At 36.0% G+C, this 21,816-nt stretch overlaps 1 protein-coding gene across 2 annotated transcripts in view; it reads left to right on the forward strand.

The window, feature by feature from the left end:
* TRIM33 (tripartite motif containing 33) overlaps window positions 1-21,816 on the forward strand; it is a 111,218-nt gene that overhangs the window by 83,238 nt on the left and 6,164 nt on the right. For both annotated transcript variants that reach the window (XM_054564897.1, XM_054564898.1), the window contains exons 11-18: window positions 3,223-3,420; window positions 10,430-10,562; window positions 12,046-12,109; window positions 14,179-14,338; window positions 15,441-15,790; window positions 18,136-18,259; window positions 19,531-19,605; window positions 21,252-21,404. In XM_054564897.1, coding sequence (XP_054420872.1) covers window positions 3,223-3,420; window positions 10,430-10,562; window positions 12,046-12,109; window positions 14,179-14,338; window positions 15,441-15,790; window positions 18,136-18,259; window positions 19,531-19,605; window positions 21,252-21,404 — 1,257 coding nt within the window. The remainder of the gene's footprint in view (window positions 1-3,222; window positions 3,421-10,429; window positions 10,563-12,045; window positions 12,110-14,178; window positions 14,339-15,440; window positions 15,791-18,135; window positions 18,260-19,530; window positions 19,606-21,251; window positions 21,405-21,816) is intronic.

The raw sequence follows: 21,816 nt of genomic DNA on the forward strand, positions 1-21,816 counted from the left end.
GGAGAATGACTTAACGCTTTTTACTTTATTTCCTGAATTGTTTTTTTGCTCTTTTAAAGTGACATTTTGAACCTAATACATAAAGACTTTGAAAACAAAACTATGCCATTATTAATTTTATTTATGTGTATATGTATTTGCTTCTCTCTATGTATATTGTTTTTCTCAGGATACAGATATGCCTCCCCTTAAAAGTAAATATATTTAGAGACATCGTTTCTAGTATTTGCCTGAATAGTATTGTAGATTATCTTTATATAGGAGACATGATTTTAAAGATTTTATTTATTTATTTTTAGAGAAAGGGGAAGGGAGGGAGAAAGGGGGAGAAACATCAATGCGAGAAAGAAACATTGATTGGTTGCCTCCTGTTTAAGTACCCCAACCAGGGACCAAACCCGCAACCCAGGCGTGTGCCTTAACCAGGAATCAAACTGGTGACCCTTTCGCTTTGCGGGACAACACCCAACCATCTGAGCCACACTGCTCAGGGAGGAGGACATTATTTTGAATCAAGCTACTTTTACATGGGATTTTTAGTTATACAATAATGCAGTTCATTTTTTAACAGAGTGAAGTTTCTTTAAAGACATCTTTAGAGACCATCAGAATGACTCAGAGACCTTGTCAGAAATACCTTCTGAGCCATACGCACTGCATCAGAATTTCTAGGAGGGGGCACTCAGAAATGTGTAAAACTCTTAACTCTCTCAGATCAATCTGTATAGTAAAGTTGACAAATACTGTCTCAGAGCAGTGGTCCTTCAATTTTTTGGCCCAAGTACTTCTGGAAAGGGTTTTGAAAAGTACGTGCTACCTCATATTTGAAGATTGACATTTAAAAGTTTCATTTTAAGTTTAAGTGTAAATATTTGCAAAGGACATCATTTGTTTCTGGCATATTGTAAATACTGACATAAACTGAAACACGTTTTTTAAAAATTTCTTTTTTTATCTTGAGGATATTTTTTTTCATTGCTTTTACAAAGAGAAGAGGGGAAAGAGAAAGAGAGACACATGGATTGGTTGTTTTCTGTAAGCACCCCAACTGGGTATTGAACTGGAAACCTAGTGTGCTCCCTGACTGGGAATTGAACCCACAGCCTTTTAGTTCCGGGACAATGCTCCAACCAAGTCACACCAGCCAGGGCTAAAACCCTTCTTTTAGTCTAGTGAATGAATCCACTGTCCCAAATACCATGGCAGACTCTGTAATTCCTCATCTGAGGATGTGCTCATTGAATTTAGAGGGAGGACCAAGGAGGAAGAGAGAGAGGGAGAAAAACATTGATGTGAGAGGGAAACATCAATTGTTTGCCTCACAAGTGTGCCCTGACTGGGGACTGAATATGTAATGTAGGCATGTGCCCTGACTGAGAATTGAACCTGCGACCTTTTGGTTTACAGGACAACACTCCAGCCACTGAGCCACATTGGCCAGGGAGCAGAGTCTTTTTGAAATCAACATTTTACACTCCCTTCTTTCCTGGGAGTTGACTATCTTTTCTATTACTCCCCCTGTAGCTCATAATATGTATATTTATGTTTGATAAAGTTATAAATCAATCTGTTGGAATTTTTCTGTGGGAAAAATGTCTTTTAATTTAAAAATTCTTAAATTTCTAGTGATAGTAAGACTATTATTAAATTTTATGACTATCTTTGGACCCAATTTTTATTATAATTTTTCTTATACAATTGTGTAAACAACATACATGTTTACATGCTTGAAGAATATTAGAAAACATGAAAAATAAAATTCTTGAAGATCTTCATTTCTGTATGAGTTAAATGGAGCCCTTCCCCCCTTTCCAGTTATATGTTTGTACGCCTATTACTTATTGTTAGAGTAAGTCAGAATATAACATCAATTTTTATTACCAGCTTGTTTTTTGTTGTTTTTATGTGATACTTGGGAAATTTGTTCATAAAAATATGTATCTGGGAATTAAATGAATTTTTCTTAATTCTTTGGACATTTTCTAGGTTATCAAAGTTTAATCTCACAATGAGCTATGGGAACTTTAAAAAAAAATCTTACCAGTTGACTGCTTTTCACGTCTTTAATTTTTTTGCTCATCATATATCAGAACCCACTTAAAGACTAGTTGCACAGGTTTTGGAGATAGGCACTTGATCAACAGCTTGACAGCTTTGTACCTTTGCTGTTCCCTCACTCGCTTGTGTGTGCGGGTCTCCACTCCCACCCCCCAGCCCCCGGGGCTTTGTGCTAGATAAGATTAGGAATGCGTCAGAGGTTTGCTATTTTTTTTTTTTGTGGCAAAGGGTAATTGCGAAAGAAGTAGTGAAAAAGGACCCTGCAGACCACGACACATTCTTAGGTAAATTGGTTTTTCTTTAGAAAAAAGTACATAGAAAAGTTGAGGATCTAGGCATTAATTCCCTTAGAAGTGTTCACATACCCATGTATCCCTTAGTGTATGGAAAGCCTTCAAATACTGCTAGGAGGCAGGTACACCATTTGGAAGAGTGCAGAAGCTACAGAATCAGACTAACCCCTATAAGAACATTGACCTTATACTTTAGGGCCCGTACAGAAATCCCTGAATGTTAGAATTTAAATTTTTTATATTTCAAATGATTAATATGTGTAATTTACTTCCCAAAGATTTTAATCTGTGTTACCTTAAATGATCTTAATAACAGCTCTCACAATGAGACACATACTCGTTTTTATTCATTATTACCCACATTTCTATATTACTGAGTTGATGTCACACTGTATTAGAGTCAGGAATTGATGTCATATTTCTGTTTGTAGGTTTATTGTTCTAACATGCCAGTTATACAGTACACAATTACACAATTAATTACTTTTATTTTTAAAAAGACAAAAGAGTCAAAGAGGACTATAGACAGAACAGTAGTTTTCCTGGTATGCTGTATGGAAACTTGGCAGCTTCCAGATCATCTGTTTACATGCACCTTTGTTCTGAATAAGATCATGTTGGCAGACTGACAGGTTGAAAATTATTGCCAAGTCTGTTTTTCCTAAATACTACACAAAAATGAGTAGAAAAAGGAAAAGGCTAAGTTAGAATTACAATTTTTTACCTATGGAAGTTTGAGAAGGCTTCTTTGTTTCTCAGCCATAGGTATCAGACACTTGTATATCTTTCCTGAGTTAAAAACTGTTGTCAAGATTTATTCATATTAGGATTATCTTGGCTGGTTAAGTAATGACATCTTCTTTCCTAACAGCACTCAAACCCAGGGCATGCTGGACCCTTCCCTGTTGTGTCGGCACACAACACAATCAACCCAACCAGCCCTACTACAGCTACTATGGCAAGTGCAAACCGCGGTCCCACCAGCCCATCTGTTACAGCAATAGAGCTAATCCCTTCAGTTACCAATCCAGAAAACCTTCCATCGCTGCCAGATATTCCACCCATACAGGTTGGTATTTAAGTTGAATGAAAAGACTTAAAGCCGCGTGTTAATTAGGGAATTTGAGTATATTTTTCTGGTCGTTTTTAAAATTTAGGCAAACTTTTTTTTTGAATTTTCCAAAGAGTAGGTTATATTTGAATTTTTAGAAGTTACATGTACTAAAACTAGCACTCCTCAGTATTTTTAAGTTATTAGACGTAAATTGCTTATCTTTCTATCACCTGCCAACAGGTAAACCTTGTGTTAGGTGAAGCCCTCCTTGTGTGGTTTGGATCCAGAGAGGAGACCCAGGACCAAAATGTGGTCAAATCTTTGTCAATTTCTATTAGGTTTATTGTGCAAACAGGTTGGACTGAGGCAGGAAGAGGTTGGAAAGTCTAGACATCAGGACGCTGGGTATTTACCATGAGAGGACGTAATGGTGAGGAGAACGTGGGACCTGAAGGGCCTCTGAGGCATCCTGAACCTTTCACCGGTAACTTTTTACTGAAGAAAAGTCTTTTAGTGCTTTCTGAAATATCGTTAATTCATTTGATTCAAAAGCATTTTATATTTTTATTTTTAATTTATTTTTAAAATATGTATTTATTTTTAGAGAGGGGGACAAAGCGAAGGGGAAAGAGAAACATCAATGTGTGGGTGCCTCTTGCGCACCCCCTGCTGGGGACCTGGCCTACAACCCAGGCATGTGCCCTGACTGGGAACCGAACCAGCGACCCTTTGGTTCACAGGCCAGTGCTCAACCCACTGAACCACACCAGCCAGGGCAGCATTTTATAAATGTAAATATAACCTTTGAAGATATATACTGAGTCATCTCATGAGTTGCCATGGGAGCAAGTAGCAGTGGTGAAACTACTGAGACATGAGGGCCCTGATTGTCCATTGCTGCTATTTAATATTTTAATGTATTAATGGATTTCTATGATTTTTAAAGCGTGTTTCTATAATTCCAATATTGTTTCAAAACCACTAATTCACTGTAAATTCTCTTAATCTGATTGATTTCCTAATGTTAGGGGAGATCTTTATTGGCTAAGCAAATAGTTGTGTTGGTACTGAGAGTTCTTGACTATACATGAGGAAAATTTTGGAATACATCTATAAAAAAATGAAATTGTTAAGTTAAAAGCTTATAGTTTAAAAAGAATTTTCACAGACCGTTTATCAGTTTAATACTTGAAATCATTTCATATGATCGGCAGTATCTCTATTTTATGGATGAGAGTAAGAGGTTAGTGACTTTCTCAGAGTCGCTCAGTAAATGGGAAAGTTGTAATGAAAAGCCCAGCTCCTGATTACCAGTGCAGCGCTTTCCCTGCTGTTTGTAGAGAGAGCAGGAAGGTAGTGTAGTGTGGGACTGGAGACCTGGAAGGATAGCAGTATCGAGAGGCTTTGCGCACTCAGAGAGCGGCATGTGCAGTGTTCAAGGAGTCAGCCATTCATGTTTTACTAAGCATTTTCTGTGTGCTAAAGTCATTGGGCAATAACAATAAAAAGATAAACAAGACTTGGTTTCAGTTCTTAAGAAACTTTCAAAGGGAGAAGGGAAGTTGCCAATGTCAAACTTAACATAATTTGCCAGGGTCACTCTGGCCCTTGGCTCAGTTCTTTCTCACACAGACCAGATGGTGGAAGTGTAGATGCTCCATGTCCTTGAAAAGTTGGACGTCATAAGGGAAGTAGGCTCACTTTTCCTTGTCATCTTGCCCAAAAGGGCTGTGCAATCAAGAAGTTCAGGAATGTGTGCCCTCGCATGTTTCATTTTTTAAAGTGGGTAGGAGAATAGAATCCATGCCTCCTCTGATGAACTTTTTCTTCCTTGCACACATGCTAACCTAATTTTTATTTACAGATTTATTAAAGTATATACTTTTAAAAATTGAGATGTAATTCACATACCATAAAATCCAACTTTTTAAAATGTACAATTCATTGGTTTTTAGTATATTCACCATCACCACTAATTCCAGAACATTTTTCACCCCAGAGGAAACCCTGTGCTCATTAGCAGCCACTTTCCATTTCCCTCTCTCAACCCTTGGAAACCACTAATTCCCTTTCTGTTTCTATGAATTTTCCTATTCTGGACATTTTGTATGACTGGCATTATAGAATATGTGGCGTTTTGTGACTGGCATCTTTCACTTAGCATAATGTTTTCGTTGTTTTCTAGGTCCATTTATATTGTAGCATATATCAGTATTCAGTTCCTTTTTATGGCAGAATATTCCATTGTATGGATATACCACATTTGTTCATCCATTTATTAGTTGATGGACATTTGGGTCTCCAGATTTGGCTGATAGGAATAATGCTGCTTTGAACATGTGGACACAGGCAATCAGCTCTCTGTGCTGAATTTCTAGGAGTAGAAATTCGGGGTCATATTGTGAGTATGTTTATGTTTTTGAGGAACTGCCAAACTGTTTTCCACAGTGGCTGCAGCATTTTACATTCTCAGCAGCAGTGTACAAGGATTTCTGTTTCTCCACATTCTTGTTAACACTTGTTATTGTCACTTATTTTTAAAAGGAATTGGAGGAGTTACCACACAAGGCCAAACACAGTAAGAAATAGTTAACCATATGAACCAAAAATAGAAAGGGAAGCAAACCTATTATCTCTAGAAGAATCACTTTTTCTCCTGTCCTATAGTTACATGGTATAGTGAAAGGAAACCTGGGGGAAGCTCTACAGGAAGAGATGAGGTAGCATTAACCGTGTAACACAAACAGGCAATAAACACAAAGGCAATTTTGGATATTTGTTAACATATCTTAATACTGATCATTATGGCCACCCAGTACAGAATAGAATTTGATTTATGTACAATTGTCTCAACCTGAATTATTTTTTATTTTGTTCTACTACCTCATGATAATGCATGTTGTAGTTTGACTTTGAGGGAATATGTAATCAGCTTGAATACTTTTTGAATGTCTAAGTAGATATTAGATTCTGTTCAGATTATGATCAACAAGTATAATATTCTAATGATTTCTTTCATATTTTTGTAAAGAATATTTTGTATTTGGCATATTAGTAACTATTTAGATACTCTGTTGGATATTATGAAATTTGGGAGAACTGTGTTTCTGATATTTGCATGCAAATTTAAATATTTTAGAGTACTCGTTTTTATATTACATGTCCAGCATTGCCTAGATTAGTCTTCCGTCTTTGTCAGTGTAATAGATAAAAATGACATTGATTTTTATTTACATTTATTTTCATGGTTGGTTATCTTTTCTTAGGTTCACTGATTATTTGTATTTCTTTCATGGATTGTCCTTTTCCTTTTAATTCATAGAAATTATTATATCACACATGTTCTGTACAGCTATTCAGGACACTCAAAAATCATTGGTTTAGTGAGTAAATGAATTGTTTTTCTAGTTAGACTTCCAGCTTCATGGCGACTTGATCCATGTCTAATGAAATCTGGAGATGAATGCTTCAGTCAGCATCTCCCTGTTGGAGAGACAGTGGTCTCAGGGCAGCCCTTGTACTCCTGGTTTGCCTCTCCCTAATCTGTTCACCCTTCCAGCTGTAGGGGTGTCTTTCTGGCAGAGAGACAGTTGCAGGTTGGAGAGTATAAAGGAGTGGGAGTAGAGGTAGGTAACACGGGACTTCCATGTTTGTTTTGAGTCATTCCCTCTTTTATATTTAGGTGAGACGAGGCCCAACTTCCTCTGTGGCTTATATTAGTACAATAGCTGTCCCTCTTCCCAAATCCTCCAGGTGACTTTAGTTGCAGCGAGGGATTCTCCAGTAATTAGAGTTTCCAAGTAAATCATGGCTAATAGCTGTGACCACTGTGCAGGCAGAACTCCTAAAATGCCTTAATTGTCCTTCTTGTCAGCCTGTAGCCTACTCTCACAGTCAGCACTTTATGTCTCTGACATGAGGTTCTTTGAGGTGTTTAATGAAAAAGACTTCATTAATGAGAAAAGCCTATTTTTTAAAAAATTGAGGTATAATTGACATCGAACATTATATTAGTTTCAGATGTACTGCATTCATGATTTGATATTTGTATACATTTTGAAATGATAACCACAATAAGTTTAGTTAACATCTGTCACCATACATAGTTACAAAAGTTTTTCTTCTTGTGATGAGGACTTTTAAGATTAACTCTCTTAGTAACTTTCAAGTATGGTATTACTTGAGTATTATTAACTATAGTCAATATGCTCTACATACTGTCTCCCCATGACTTACTAATTTTATAACTGGAAGTTTGACTCCCTTGACCCATTTTGCCTACCCACCACCTCTTCTGTATCTGTGGATTTGTTTTTGTTTTCTTTTCTTTTCAAATTCTACATATAGGTGAGATCATGTAGTTTTTGTCTTGTTCTGTCTGATTATTTCACTTGGCATAATACCCTCGAGGTTCCTCCGTGTTGTTACAAAATGGCAAAATTTCATTTTTTATTTTTGAGTAATAATTCCATTGTGTGTAAATACACTTTTTCTTTATCCATTCCTCTGTTGATGGACACGTAGGTTGCTTCCAGCCTATTACTGGTAATGCTGCAATGAACATAGGGATTCGTATCTTTTCAAATTAGTGTTTCTGATTTCTTCAGATAAATACCCAGAAGTGGAATTGCTGGATCGTATATGGTAGCTCTGTTTTTAATTTTTTGAGGAATCTCCATAGTATTTTCCATAGTGGCTACACCAGTTTACATTCCCACCAACAGTATACCAGGGTGGGTTCCCTTTTCCTGCCAGCACTTGTTACTTACTACGAGTTATTGATGATAGACATTTTGACATGTATGCAGTGATTGATAGTTCATTATGGTTTCAATATGCATTTCTCTGGTGATTAATGTTGAAACATTTTTTTCATATGTCTGTTGGTCATTTGTATATCCTTTTTAGAGAAATGTCTATTCAGGTACTCTGCCCATTTTTCAATTGGATTGTTTTTTTGATGTTAAGTTGTATAAGCTCCTTATGTATTTTGGATATTAGCCTCTTATTGGATGTATCATTTGCAAATATCTTCTCCCATTTATTAGGTTTTCTTTTTGTGTCCTTGATGGTTTCCTTTGCTGTGCAAAAACTTTTTACTTTGATATAGTCCCATTTGTTTATTTTTTCTTTTGTTCCTCTGGCCCAGGGAGACATATCCAAAAAGAGACAAGTGGTGTCAAAGAGTTTACTGCCTATGTTCTCTTCTAGGAATTTTATGATGTTGGGTCTTACGTTTAAGTGTTTAAGTTTATTTTGAGTTTATTTTTATGTGGTGTAAGAAAGTGGTCCAGTTTTATATTTTTCTGCGTGTGTCTGTTTGGTTTTCCCAGTACCACTTACTGAAGAGACTGTCTACCCCATTGTATATCCTTGTCTCCTTTGTTGTAGGTTAGTTGACCATATATGCAAGGATTTATTTCTGGGTTCTTTATTCCATTGATCTGTATCTGTTATGCCAGTACCATACTGTTTTGATTATTACAGCTTTGTCGCATAGTTTGATATCAGGGCGTATGATACCTCTCATTTTGTTCTTTCTCAAAATTTATTTGGCTATTCAGTCTTTTGGGGTTCCACATAAATTTTAGGATTAGTTACTCTAATCCTAATTGATTTTGTATCCTGCAACTTCACTGAATTCATTTATTCTACCAGTTTTTGGGTGGAGTCTTTAGGATTTTCTATATATAATGTCATCTGCAAAATAAGGATAGTTTTATTTCTTCCTTTCCAAGTTAGATGCCTTTTATTTCTCTTTCCTAATTGCTATGGCTAGGACTTCCAACACTATGTTGAATAAAAGTGGCAAGAGTGGACATCCTTGTCTTTTTTTCCAGATCTTAAAGGAAGAGCTTTCAGCTTTTCACTGTTAAGTATGATGTTAGCCATGGACTTGTAATTTGTGGCCTTTGTTATGTTGCAGTATGTTCCCTCTGCACCCACTTTGTTGATAAATTTTATTATAAAAGGATATTGAACCTATTTACTTTTTAGGAGAGCCCTCCCTTGCCTGTAATATGTTTTGAGCCTCTTTATTCTGTTCATGTTTCTGTCAGTTCAGTTCTACGTTGGTGTATATATTTATAGTTTTTTCCAAAGTTTCTGCTTTGATGCCATGTTTTCCTGTGTTATAGTCAGGAAAATCACGATGTATTTTGGGAGGGAAGGAGAGCAAGTAGTAAATGTATGTGTTGAGTTTTCAAAAAGTGATATTGCCTCCAGTGGGAGAGAAGATTAAAAGGGACAAGTGTGGATGCAGTCCCATCAGTAAGCAAGGAGGTTAACAGTTATTTAAGAATAATTTGACCATTTCTTATATGGAAGAGTATAAATTTATACTTAAGGTGATTTTTATAATTAAATAGTATCTACTTATTGTTTCTTACATAAATATTTTCTCATCCTCATCACAGTTCTCAGGGTAGGGGAATGTTTCAAAGATAGGAAACTGGTGTTCAGTTAGAAAGCAGGTTAAAATCTCAGTGCCAGGTCCTCTTGGCCTTAGCCCACAGCCTGCTGACTACACCTTTCTGTGTAATAAGGGACCTTATAGCTCAAGCTAAGGGCTTTCTCTTGAGTATAACCACAACTCAAAGCTCTAAAGTTAGGTATTGACGATAAATTTCTGTTGAGGTGAATGATTCCAGGAGATCTTTGGATGTCGAAATAAAGGGAGGAAGATGGGACAAGGATGGAGGAAAAACAGGGTCTTGCATCACCTTTGAGAAAAGGCAAACATGTCAGAGTGTGTTAGCGCTGTTTTCATAATAGAACATAAAGAATTTAGTGGATTATTGGGTTTGTCCTGATCTGCTGGGCATTTGTTGAATACTGTTGTTACAGCTTTGTTCATAGAAACTTACACTGTGGGGTCCCTCCGGGCGCCTATGGAAGCAACAGTTAAACCAATTTAGATGCAGGATAATCTGTTTATTAGGAAACTGAGCATAAGTGATTATCCTAATAAAAATAATAACGTCTCTGTTTAATCAAAGCAAATTTATCTTTTTTTTTTCTTTAGTTGGAAGATGCTGGTTCAAGTAGTTTAGATAATCTACTAAGTAGATACATCTCAGGCAGTCACCTACCCCCACAGCCTACAAGCACCATGAATCCCTCTCCAGGCCCCTCTGCCCTATCTCCAGGATCATCAGGTAAAACCAGCGGAGGTACTGCCTCACTTCTTTTCCAAAAAGTATCTCTCAGTGTATGTATTAGTTAGGGTTCTTCAGAAAAAGAGAATCAGTAGGAAATGTGCATGTGTGTATGTGTAGGGAGAGAGAGGGAGAGAGTTTAAGGAATAAGCTCATGTGATTGTTAGGGCTGGCAAGCCCAAAGTCTGCAGAGCAGGCTGCCAGGCTGGAGACCCAGAGAAGAGTTGATGTTGCAGTCTTGAGTCTAGGGGCACAATTCTTTGTTCCTCTAGTGATCTCAGTCTTTTTCTGTTAAAGTCTTCAACGAATTTGATGAGGCCCATGCTCATTTAGGATGTTGATCATTTTTACTCAAAATCTACTAATTTAGGTGTTAATCACATCTTAAAAATACCCTCCTAACAATGTTTAGACTGGTTTTTGGCCAAACAACTGGGTACTATATTCTAGCCAGGTCGACATACAAAATTAACAGTCTTATACCGTATTTTTTCCCCGATTGCTCTTTCTAATTATTTTTCCTTCAAATACTGTTGGCAGTCTTTAGCTAACTTGAAGGGATATGGATTTCTATTTGTAGTTTATCTGTAGCTCAGGGCTCCAGCGTACTGCTCCCCCCACCCCCAGCTTTATTAATGTTCCTTTCTGATTCATGGAGGCATTTACTTCCCATGTCTTATGTTTCGTGATATAGATCATCAGTTGAAGAGTTCTTTGGTTTCAACCCAAGTTTAAAACACTTTGTAAAATAATGAAAAGTGAAAAAATTGTTTTAAAAAGTTACGGAAAGGCAAGTGAATTTTCAAATTGTAATTCTAAAACAAAAACAAATATATTGGAAACTGTTGAAATATGACTAATCAACTCCATGAAATACAGCTCTCTTCCAAAATCCTGGTGGTTTTATTGACCTTCTTGCCGTGAGTGAATGACTGAAGCAACATCCTACAAATTGATGGTGCCGAGTAGTCACAGAATATATTTTTCTGGTGAAAGTTCGCTGTTACTTTTTTCTTACTAAAACAGACCACCTCATTATTTTTAGAGTAAGAATAGTTCAAATTTCAATTAGGGTTTTGCATGAGATGCACCATTAATACATTTTTTTTGAATCATGTAATTTTTGAGGTTTAATTTAAATTATTCTAGGGCTTCTAAAATAAAGAATAAATAATAGGAATCTAAGGAGTATATTTACCAGATGTCTTGGGGCAAGACAGCAGATACCTTCCCCTTATATCGGCGTAGTTTTCATTGACCGGGTAGTGCTGCTGTGAGAATTCTGAGAAGGTGCTCAGCTGAGAGGGGCTGGTTGAGGGCTGCTAGCCGTTCCAGATACCGCACCTGGCTCTGAAGTCAAGTCTGTGTCTGATTTGTAAGAACTAATAAATTGTATTATGATTATCTTTAATTCTGTAATTAGTAGGTAGAATTCTGATTATTCTTATCTGCATTGATATTCATTTTAACTTGTTATTTGCAGGTTTATCCAATTCACACACACCTGTGAGACCCCCTAGTACCTCTAGTACTGGCAGTCGAGGCAGGTGAGTATTACATTACCAGTAGCTATATTTTTTCTTTTTTATTAAGATATTTCAAATGCATTTTTAAAAAAGCAGACTATCACAGTGAACTCTTACATACTTACCACCCAGCTTCAATAATTACCAGTCTTAATTCAACGATTATGGCCACTTTTACTCTTCTACACTCTGACACTCATTCTCTCTCGGTCTGGATTATTTTGAAACAAATCTCAGACATCTTATTTTACTTGTGACTACCTCAGAATATATCACTTAAGATACAAGGATTTTAAAAATGTATAGCTACAGAACTATTATCACACCTAGAAAAAATTTAACAGATAGTTCTTTAATATCATTAGAGATCCAGTTAATGTTCAGATTTCCCAATTTTTCCTATAAATGCCTTTAAAAAAAAGATTTCTTTGACTCAGATTCAAATAAGCTCTACATTGCCACCAACAGATATGTTGAAGTTAGAATCAGTGTTCTTTGAGGTGTACTGTTCTTCTTAGTGTTTCCCCCACTTTGCTGTTTGAACACACTGCCCGCTGTTTTTTTTCTCTATATTATTATTTAGATCAGAAGGTTTGATTAGATTTAGTTTGATTTGGGGGAAAGGGTAGGAGAGAATACTTCATTGGTGGTGGTGTGTACTCCCGCAAGGTGCACATAATGTCTGGTTCGTTTTTGTTTGTTTTGTGATAACAGCCATTAATATTCATTGTCTCTTTTAACTAGTTGAAAAATGATGTGTTTTAGATTATTGTATTATTTCTTCTTTGTTTATTATTTTAAACTATTTCTGTAAAGAGAAACTTTGCCGTCGTCTCTTCGGTTATAGGAAAGGCTGAATGAGTCAATTCTTTCTCTTTATTTACCTGTTTTTATAATGAGTTGATTTCCCAGCACCCTCCCACAGTGGTCAATGAGTTTAATTATTTTTAAATTTATCAACTCATATTTAAACATACTTTATATGTCCTAAATCATTATAGATGTTATTTTTATAGATGCTTAAAGTTTTCTATTTTTGGCTTGTCAGAGCTTTTTAAAGTTGGCCCCTTTAGTTGTTTTGTTATAACCCCAGAAGTCTCTGAAAGCTTCCTTGTTTTTTCATATGAAATGATGTTCCAGGTTCATTTTGAAAATTTCCTGCCTCAGACCTGGAATCAGCTATTTCTCTGAGAAATCTGGTCATGTTAGTGAGGAAATGGTGCTTAGAGACAATCTTCTAGGTCCTAGGGGTATTCATTATTACTGAATTGTTCAGTTTCTTCTGCCTTTTTGGTGGACAGTACTAAGAGTATGTTTAAGATAATATAATAATGTCGACTGGTTTTTACTCTTTAGTATAAATAATTTATTATAATGCAGGAAAGATTTAGGCTCTATGAATTTTTTGTATGTATATGTGTACCTGCATTTTTGAAGACTGGTCCTTTTAAACACTTGCTTGACTTTTAAGTTAATGATCAGTAGTTTTAGAAGAAAAGTATGAATTGAGTGGAAAAAAAGTTCATTATTAGAAGGAATACAGTCTTATCAGTTAATCACTTTGTCTTGCCAGTGGTTTTGCCTCATGGTCTTGATGGAACTGATTAGTCATGTATCATTACATTGATTTCAAATAAGGACTTTCTGGAGTCTTTATTATTTGTTTTCCTCTTTCCCCAATCCCCTGCCCTCAAACATTAAAGTGGCAGTTCCTTTGAGGAGGCTCCATGAACTACTGTTGATGTTATGTTCTTCAGATATTTGGGGGTAGAGAAGAATTGAAACTACTTTTATAGAGAGAAGCAATCACCAACATTCTATGCTATTAGCCTGGGGAAACTATTGTTGACTAGACTTCCTACATGATTTAGTGTAAGTGCCTCAGATCATAACGTGGTGTTTGTAAGGCCTTCTGAAAGTTTGATCTACATTTTTAAGAATTGGAAGCTAAGTTTATACCACAGTCCTCTCAACAACATTATGACGTGTCCTTATGATCTTAAAGTTAATACATTGTTTTCACATTAATGATCATTACTTTTATATACCACACAGTCAAACATATGTGGCCTTTGTTGTTTTTTTATTAGCTGTGGGTCATCAGGAAGAACTGCTGAGAAGACAAGTCTTAGTTTCAAGTCTGATCAAGTGAAGGTCAAGCAAGAACCTGGGACTGAAGATGAAATATGTAGCTTCTCAGGAGCTGTGAAACAAGAGAAGACAGAGGATGGCAGGAGGAGCGCCTGCATGGTAAAGTCCCCCGCGCCTGCCAGGGAGTCTCCGTCTGCGTGTGTTAGACGGAACAGTGCGTCTGTCAACGTTTATGTATGTTTGAATGTTTATGCCTAAGTTCAGGCCAAATATCTCTTCCTAATCAGAAAAGTCTGCACGAATTAAGGACTTATTTCAAATTGTCTTTTAGTTTGTAATTGGTCAGTATTTTTGCCATGATTCTAAATCAGGTCCTGTCTTACTCTGAATTTATTAATCATTTTAGTAGTCCCATTGAGTCTTAGGCCACAAATGGTCCTTTGCTATTTTCCACAGCATGTAAGTTCAGAATTAAGGCTGCTGACATGAAAGAAGTTTAACAATCAGAGAGTTTTGTGATGGGAAGATTGCCTTTGGCTTATGAATTATTAACCATTTTAGAGTTCCCAGGTGAAACACTACAGAATTTATAAGATAGTACGAAAGAAGGCCCAAGGACATCTTTGTTTTGATATTTCAATCTTGGTTTTTCTCTATGCCCAGACTTAAGCCTCATTTTCTGTGTGGTTGGCACATGGAAATCTCAGCTCGAGCTCCTATATATTGAAAGCAGTATATATAGATTTAGACAGCCACATATTTAGCCTTGGTTGGAGCAGTATCACCTCTTCATCCAGAACTTAGTTTGGAAAGTACCCCCAAAACAGGGTAAAAGATTTTTTTTTACATTGTTACAATCTTCCTACATTTGTAGAATGATAAGTGAGCAGAAGACTATTTCATAGTGCTTCTCAAAAGCTATGCAGCAGCTTCTTGTGTAAAAAAAATAACATACCAAAGTCAACTGTGTGGGAAAAGCATAACCCTATGCTTACTTCCAAATCAGTGTGCTTAACTGTGAAATTACTTTCCTTACTATCTGAGTGAACCAGTATTACAGAGATTGTTCCCTAAAATCATAAATTAATGTGCCTAAATAATTTGGGGGTTAATTTCATTCCTTTATGTAACTAGTGCAATTTCCAAAATAATTTTAAGTTAGTATATCTGTATGTATGTTGACGTAAGTATTAAATACACACATACTGCAAACAATAATGATTAAATGATTCTTCAAGAATTTGTCCTCGTTCTGTTTTAGCTGAGCAGTCCTGAGAGTAGTTTGACACCACCTCTCTCAACCAACCTGCACCTAGAAAGTGAGTTGGATGCATTACCAGGCCTGGAAAACCATGTGAAAACTGAGCCTACAGATACGAATGAGAGCTGCAAACAGTCAGGACTCAGCAGCCTTGTTAATGGAAAGTCCTCAATTCGAAGCCTCATGCATAGGTCGGCGAGAATGGGAGGAGACGGTAACAGCAAAGATGACGACCCCAATGAAGACTGGTGTGCTGTCTGCCAAAATGGAGGGGATCTCTTGTGCTGTGAAAAATGTCCAAAGGTCTTTCATCTAACTTGTCATGTTCCAACACTTCTTAGCTTTCCAAGGTATCAGTGAAAGAATTGATTTTTTTGTTGTCTATCTTCATATGCTAAAAAAAAAGTTATTCAGGGCCAATGGCCTTCTAAACCAATGCATACATAGTATTTCTGTAAAATGCGGGCCTTTTTATTATTCCTTTGGTGTTACCTTCTAGAGAAGCTAATAGCTGAATGATAAAATGTCCATGATCTAAATGGAGCATCAGTGATAAAAAATCATTTCTTGTCCTTCAGTTTATACTTAATATAAACAAATTAGATAAAATTCTAAATTATGAGGGGCAAGAGTGTGGGGTGTGGGAGAAAGTAGATTTCCTCTTGAAGCTGAATTTTTAAAAATCTATTGTCATTAATTTTCATATGGTCTACAATTACGATTTTATTTATGAATATTAGTTTCATGGAAACTGTTGGATCTTACCCAAACTTACTTTTGTAATGTTTGAAAGCTCTCAGAAGGCATTTTAAAGAAAAAACACCTTAAGTGTCTTGAGGTTTTTTAGCAATAACTTCCTCTTGGCCACTGGAAGCAGTTAATTGGTAGTGCCTGCCTGATGCACTGTGTGCGAATTTCTCACACCTTTCCTTTGATCTGGTTGGAATATCTTTCAGTTATCAGCTTTGGAATGGACAGTTACTGAATTACTCATTTAAAAGTGAATAATTTGGAGGATAATAATAAAGAAAGAAAGAGCATTGTCCTCAGACTGACCCCATGGCAAACTGAGATGCTAGCTAATGCAATGGAACAGATGTGTTGGGCTGGGGCTACAGAACCTGTAGTCTAGTGGTAACTGTAGTGAACTAACCTAATTCCTTTGGGCAGTTCACAAATTTTGGGGGATTATTGTCTACACCTGCAAGTGGTAGAGTTTGTTTTAGGAGAGCTCTTTTCTTCCTTCCATTTAACATTTTATGTTCACACAATTTTATCTTCAGTTGATTTCAGAGACCACAAAATAGTGGAGTCATACTTCTTTCAGCCTTTCCCCTTCCTCAGCCCTTACCCTAGGTTTCTTTTCAAGTGAAAGTAAACCGGTATTCTTGGGAAAACCCAGCTTCTTTTCTGTCTGTAGATGATTAGATTTCTTTTATTTTTTCTTCTCCCCTCCCCTTCTTTCTCACTCAAGAACATGCTTACTGATTTAAGAGAGGAGGGAAGGAAGGGAGAAAGAGAGGGAGAGAAACATTGATGTGAGTGACACATTAATCGGTTGGCTCTAGTATGTGCCCCGACCCAGGATGAAACCCACAACCTAGGCATGTGCCCTTGCTGGGAATTGAACCCATGACCTTTCAGTTTATGAGATGATACTCCAACCAACTAAGCCACACTGGCCAGAGCTCCGCTTAGATTTCTGAGAAACAGTAATTTTAGTGGAGTTATATTACCCGTTTTGAAAAATTCAATCTTGTGGCTTAAAAAAGTGGTAGATAACAGAAGTAGTACTAGAATATTTTTCTGAAGAATTGTAATTCTTACCTAAATCTTAGGAGGCATAATCATTTGCCAGAGATGCAATAATGGCCTTCTTTTTCTTTACCATTTTAGAAAAGAAAAGCATTGGCATTTTGGTCTTGAAATTAAGGCTTTTCATATTTTTTTTTTCTTTGAATAGTAACATCTGCTGGAATGTTAGAGTTCTGCCACCAAATGCTTTCTCTCAAAGGCAGATGCTTTGGAAGGAATCACAACTGTTGGCACATATTAGTAGAGTCTCTAGTCTTAGAATGAATTTATATATGGTTAGGGCAGGGGGAAGAATGAATATGAATGACTCGCTGGAGTTTATGGTTTGATAGAAATCCTGATGTAAACAATCTATAGACAGCAGATTTAGAAAGATTAGGGGTATATGTGCATGTGCTTGTACTTGTATAGAGGAGGGGGGAGAGAGAGAGATATCTAGGCTTTTGACTGGCCATGAGAAAACAATGTTTTATTTTGCATGTATTTAATACAGAACAGAATACCTGAGGAATTCCACATCCTGTATTCTTTTCTTGTTTGTGAATATGGGGTCATTATAGTTACTGGGGTCTGAGAATTGATCTTATGCTGCAAGTACTGATCATCAACTTTGTACTATGGAAAAAAACCTTTTGAATGCCAAGATACCAGTTTCATATTGCTTTCCAAAAGGTAATCAATTGAAGAATGACTGGGAAAAGTTTTCATCATACAACCTCATTTTATGAGATTTGACAAAATTAGAATACCGCGCCCCTCCCCCCCAAATAAGTAGAAAAGAAAGAAGAAAACAAATTAGTCTTAACCTCTAGGGAATTAACTTCTCTAGAGTGAGTTTTGTTATAAATATTTGAACTGATTGCTTGTTTTTTCTCTTTAGTGGGGACTGGATATGCACGTTTTGCAGAGATATTGGGAAGCCAGAGGTTGAATATGATTGTGACAATTTGCAACATAGTAAGAAGGGGAAAACTGCACAGGGATTAAGTCCTGTGGACCAAAGGGTAAGTGTCAAATAAATTGATGTATAGGGATTCTGTAGTTGTCTTGCTATACAGTTTTTTAAAGTGTAATATACATGTAACCTGACACATTTTCATTTCTTAAGCTCCCTATCTAATGGTGTATTGATGACTTCTGAAATCTTTAGCCCTCAGCTCTAGACTGTTATATCCATCTTTCTCTCATTTAACATGTCCCAACCAAAATCTTTTTTTTGCAGAGAGGGTAGGGTAAGGGAGGGAGAGAGACATGAGTGTGAGAAACATTGACCAGTTGCCAGGAATTGAACCGGTGAACTTTTGCTTTGTGGGATGACACCCAACCAATTGAGCACACCAGTGAGAGCCCCAACCAAAATGTTGATTTTTTAAAAATCATCTTCAAAAAGCAAAAGCACTAAACATGCAAATAATAGGAATAAACATGCAAATTCTCCCCCAGTATTTTACATTATTAAATATTGCCATCATTTATCTCTGTTGCTCAAATCATAAATCTGTGAGAAATAGAAGAACCAGGAATGCCTGTAATACTATTTTCTTACTTTCCCTAACCTTGACCTCTTGAGATGGCCGTCGCAACCTGCCATCTGCACAGCTGTGATAGTCTTTGCATGGGGCTTCCTGATTCTGCTCTGGGCCCTTGCAGTCCATTTCCTGTGCTGTTCATAGCGTTCTTTTTAAACCTGCACACAATGTGTTTAGAGTATACAACTTACTATTAAAAGAAGTTTAAGCAAATGAAAACTGTAAATATAAAATGCATTTCAATTTATTTCTGATTGTGTAAAAAAAAATTCTAGAATCAGATTGAGAAAGAGCTACACAGATAGTTTTTATTTAATTTTGACCCTGAGTGGAATCCTTTTAAAAAAGGGGATAACAACATATGTCCAGCCTGCCTAAGAGCATTACAATGAATAGCAACTGTGATAATTTATAGATTTCCAGGTAATTTATACATTGTTGTACAGAATGCTGTTTGTTGCTTTTCTCACTTCTTTCCATGTGTATAAATAGTTGAGTTAATAGCAGATAAGGACAAAGGCCTTCTGTCTTAGATAAGTTCATTAAAGGTAGAACAGAAGATAGTTTCAAAACTAAATGGGAAACCAGGCAGTTTTATTTGGGTGTATGTTCAGTTGAAGAGCTAGCATGTAGGAGGCTTATCGTCAGGTTGTAATGATAATACTTTATAGTGATAAAGTTCTTAAGAATATCTTATTAGGCAAAAAAAAACTTATTAGGAGTTTTCTTTTCTTTTTTGGGGCCAGAAATGTGAACGTCTTCTGCTTTACCTCTATTGTCATGAATTAAGTATTGAATTCCAGGAGCCAGTTCCTGCTTCGGTAAGTTGTTTACCTTAGTACCTCCCTGGTGAAGAAGTCAGACTCCTTGTGTTAAAACTCAGGCTTCTTGAATAATCTCCTTGACCTCTCCAAGGCTCGAATTTTCTTTTCTAATACTATTTCTTCCCTCATTGGGTCTTTAGAGGATTGTACATGATAAGCGATATAAAATGTTTAGCATAGTACCTCATCACATTTTAAGTGTTTTTTTATTAATTAGAAATTTCAGTAGGGCCAAATAGATGTGAGATGTGAGATTCCCTGGTTAAAACTGAGGTTTGTTTTTAGATGTCACTGTGATGAAAACTTAATAGATTGAATTTCCGTGTTCTCTTTTACTTTGAATATGGCTGTAAGGGATACAGGTATAATGGAAATAGTCTTAAACCTAGGAGTCAGAAGACACCTTCTTCTCTTAGTTCTGCCATTAGCCATCCTAATAACTTTGGGAAAATTACATAATTTTTTTGCCTTTTTAAACTGTACAGTGAGAGTATTGTACTAAATTATTTCTAACATTCTAGTTGCATAATACAGGCTTTGTAGGTTGGCGAGAAAACAATTTGTGCAAGTATTAATGTGAATAAACCTGTAAAATTGAATTTCACACTGGCTCTGCCTACATAAGCCCTCTTTCACGAGAAGTCAAGATTAAGAAAAGACTGGGAAAATTTTGTAAGTCAGTGCAGTTTATTTAACTTAAAGGGGACTTTTGTTAGGAATAAAGGCTCTAAAGTCCCATAACAAAAGCAATACAAGAGGTGCTCAGTGCATCATAAATGAGATGAGAATATGTTATGGCATTTATTTGTTAGCCATCAGTTGCTGAATGAAGATACTATTGAATACCAGACCGATTGTAGAATATTGACTAGTAGACTTGTATACTGTGTAGACTCAGAAATGAATTGTAAAGCACAAAAGGTCTAGACACAAGGAAGATGTTTTGTGCAAATAATAATCAGCTGATATTAGGAAATCTGTCTTTAAGTTCAGGGACTTTATAGTAGAAAATTTCTTTCAAATAATTATTTCTCATGCACTATTTAAATAGTTTCTCCATGTTCAGTTATTTTCCAAGGATACAAATGTTTGGCCAAGAGTGAGGGCCAGAAATTTCTAGCATGATCACTAAATGGTTAGTAAAAAAAATTTGGGGAGTGGCTATTACAGTTTTTTTTCTTCTGTTGCAATGTCCAAAGTACGTGTGATATAAAGTTATACCCTCTAAAAGATAATCATTGTAATAATAATACATTCTGTAATCATTTTTTCTCTCCTATTTGGAAATAACCTCTTCAGGAATCATAAAGTTCTGATGACCCAGATGGGTCCTTAACATTAGGGACTGGCTATCCTTGCTCTTTGCTTTCTTTCCAAATCTACTTATTAAAGATATAAATTTGGGGCCTTCATTAACATGGACACTGCCACACATTTTGAACATGATTTGATATTCATGATATGATTGGGGCCAAAGATTTAAAGTATATTCACTGTACCCCAGATTTGCAAGGAGCTGGTTCGATAATTAACACATTTTTTTCCTAAAATTAATATGCTATGCATTTTCAAATTAAAGTTTGACAGTTTTGGAGAATCCTTATCTAGCCATATTTGTTTTTTTGTTTTTGTTTTTTTTTTAGATACCAAACTACTATAAAATTATAAAGAAACCAATGGATTTATCCACTGTGAAAAAGAAGCTTCAAAAAAAACATTCCCAACACTACCAAGTCCCAGATGACTTTGTGGCTGACGTCCGTTTGATCTTCAAGAACTGTGAAAGGTTTAATGAAGTATGTTAGCTTCCAAACTATAGAGTTTTGGATTATTAGTTTTTGTTTGATTGTTTTGTTTGGATTTTGCTTTTCCTACCAAGTGATTTTTCTGATTTGATTTAAATTTTTTTCTGCTTCAATTCTGTCAAAAGTAAAATTTTCATCCACAGCTCCAAAGAACAGTGTTATTGTGTATAATTTGAAGTATATTCTTAAATATAATAAATTAGGAATATTATTGAATATCCCTTCCTAAACAAGTTGAGGATTGAGATAAGTATAGAAAGTAGTCTGTAGTTAAGTGTATTTTGTGGGAAATGATTACAAACAGTCTACATTTTGGGTACCTTTAGGAAAGACATTTGTAACGGTGTCCTTTGATTTTATTATTAATGATATAAAAGTAGAACCTTAAAATCATAAACTAATC

Source organism: Pteronotus mesoamericanus, unplaced genomic scaffold (genome assembly GCF_021234165.1).
Source record: "Pteronotus mesoamericanus isolate MK-2021 breed Mesoamerican mustached bat unplaced genomic scaffold, CSHL_Meso_final scaffold_99, whole genome shotgun sequence".
In the NCBI taxonomy this organism is placed as follows: domain Eukaryota; kingdom Metazoa; phylum Chordata; class Mammalia; order Chiroptera; family Mormoopidae; genus Pteronotus; species Pteronotus mesoamericanus.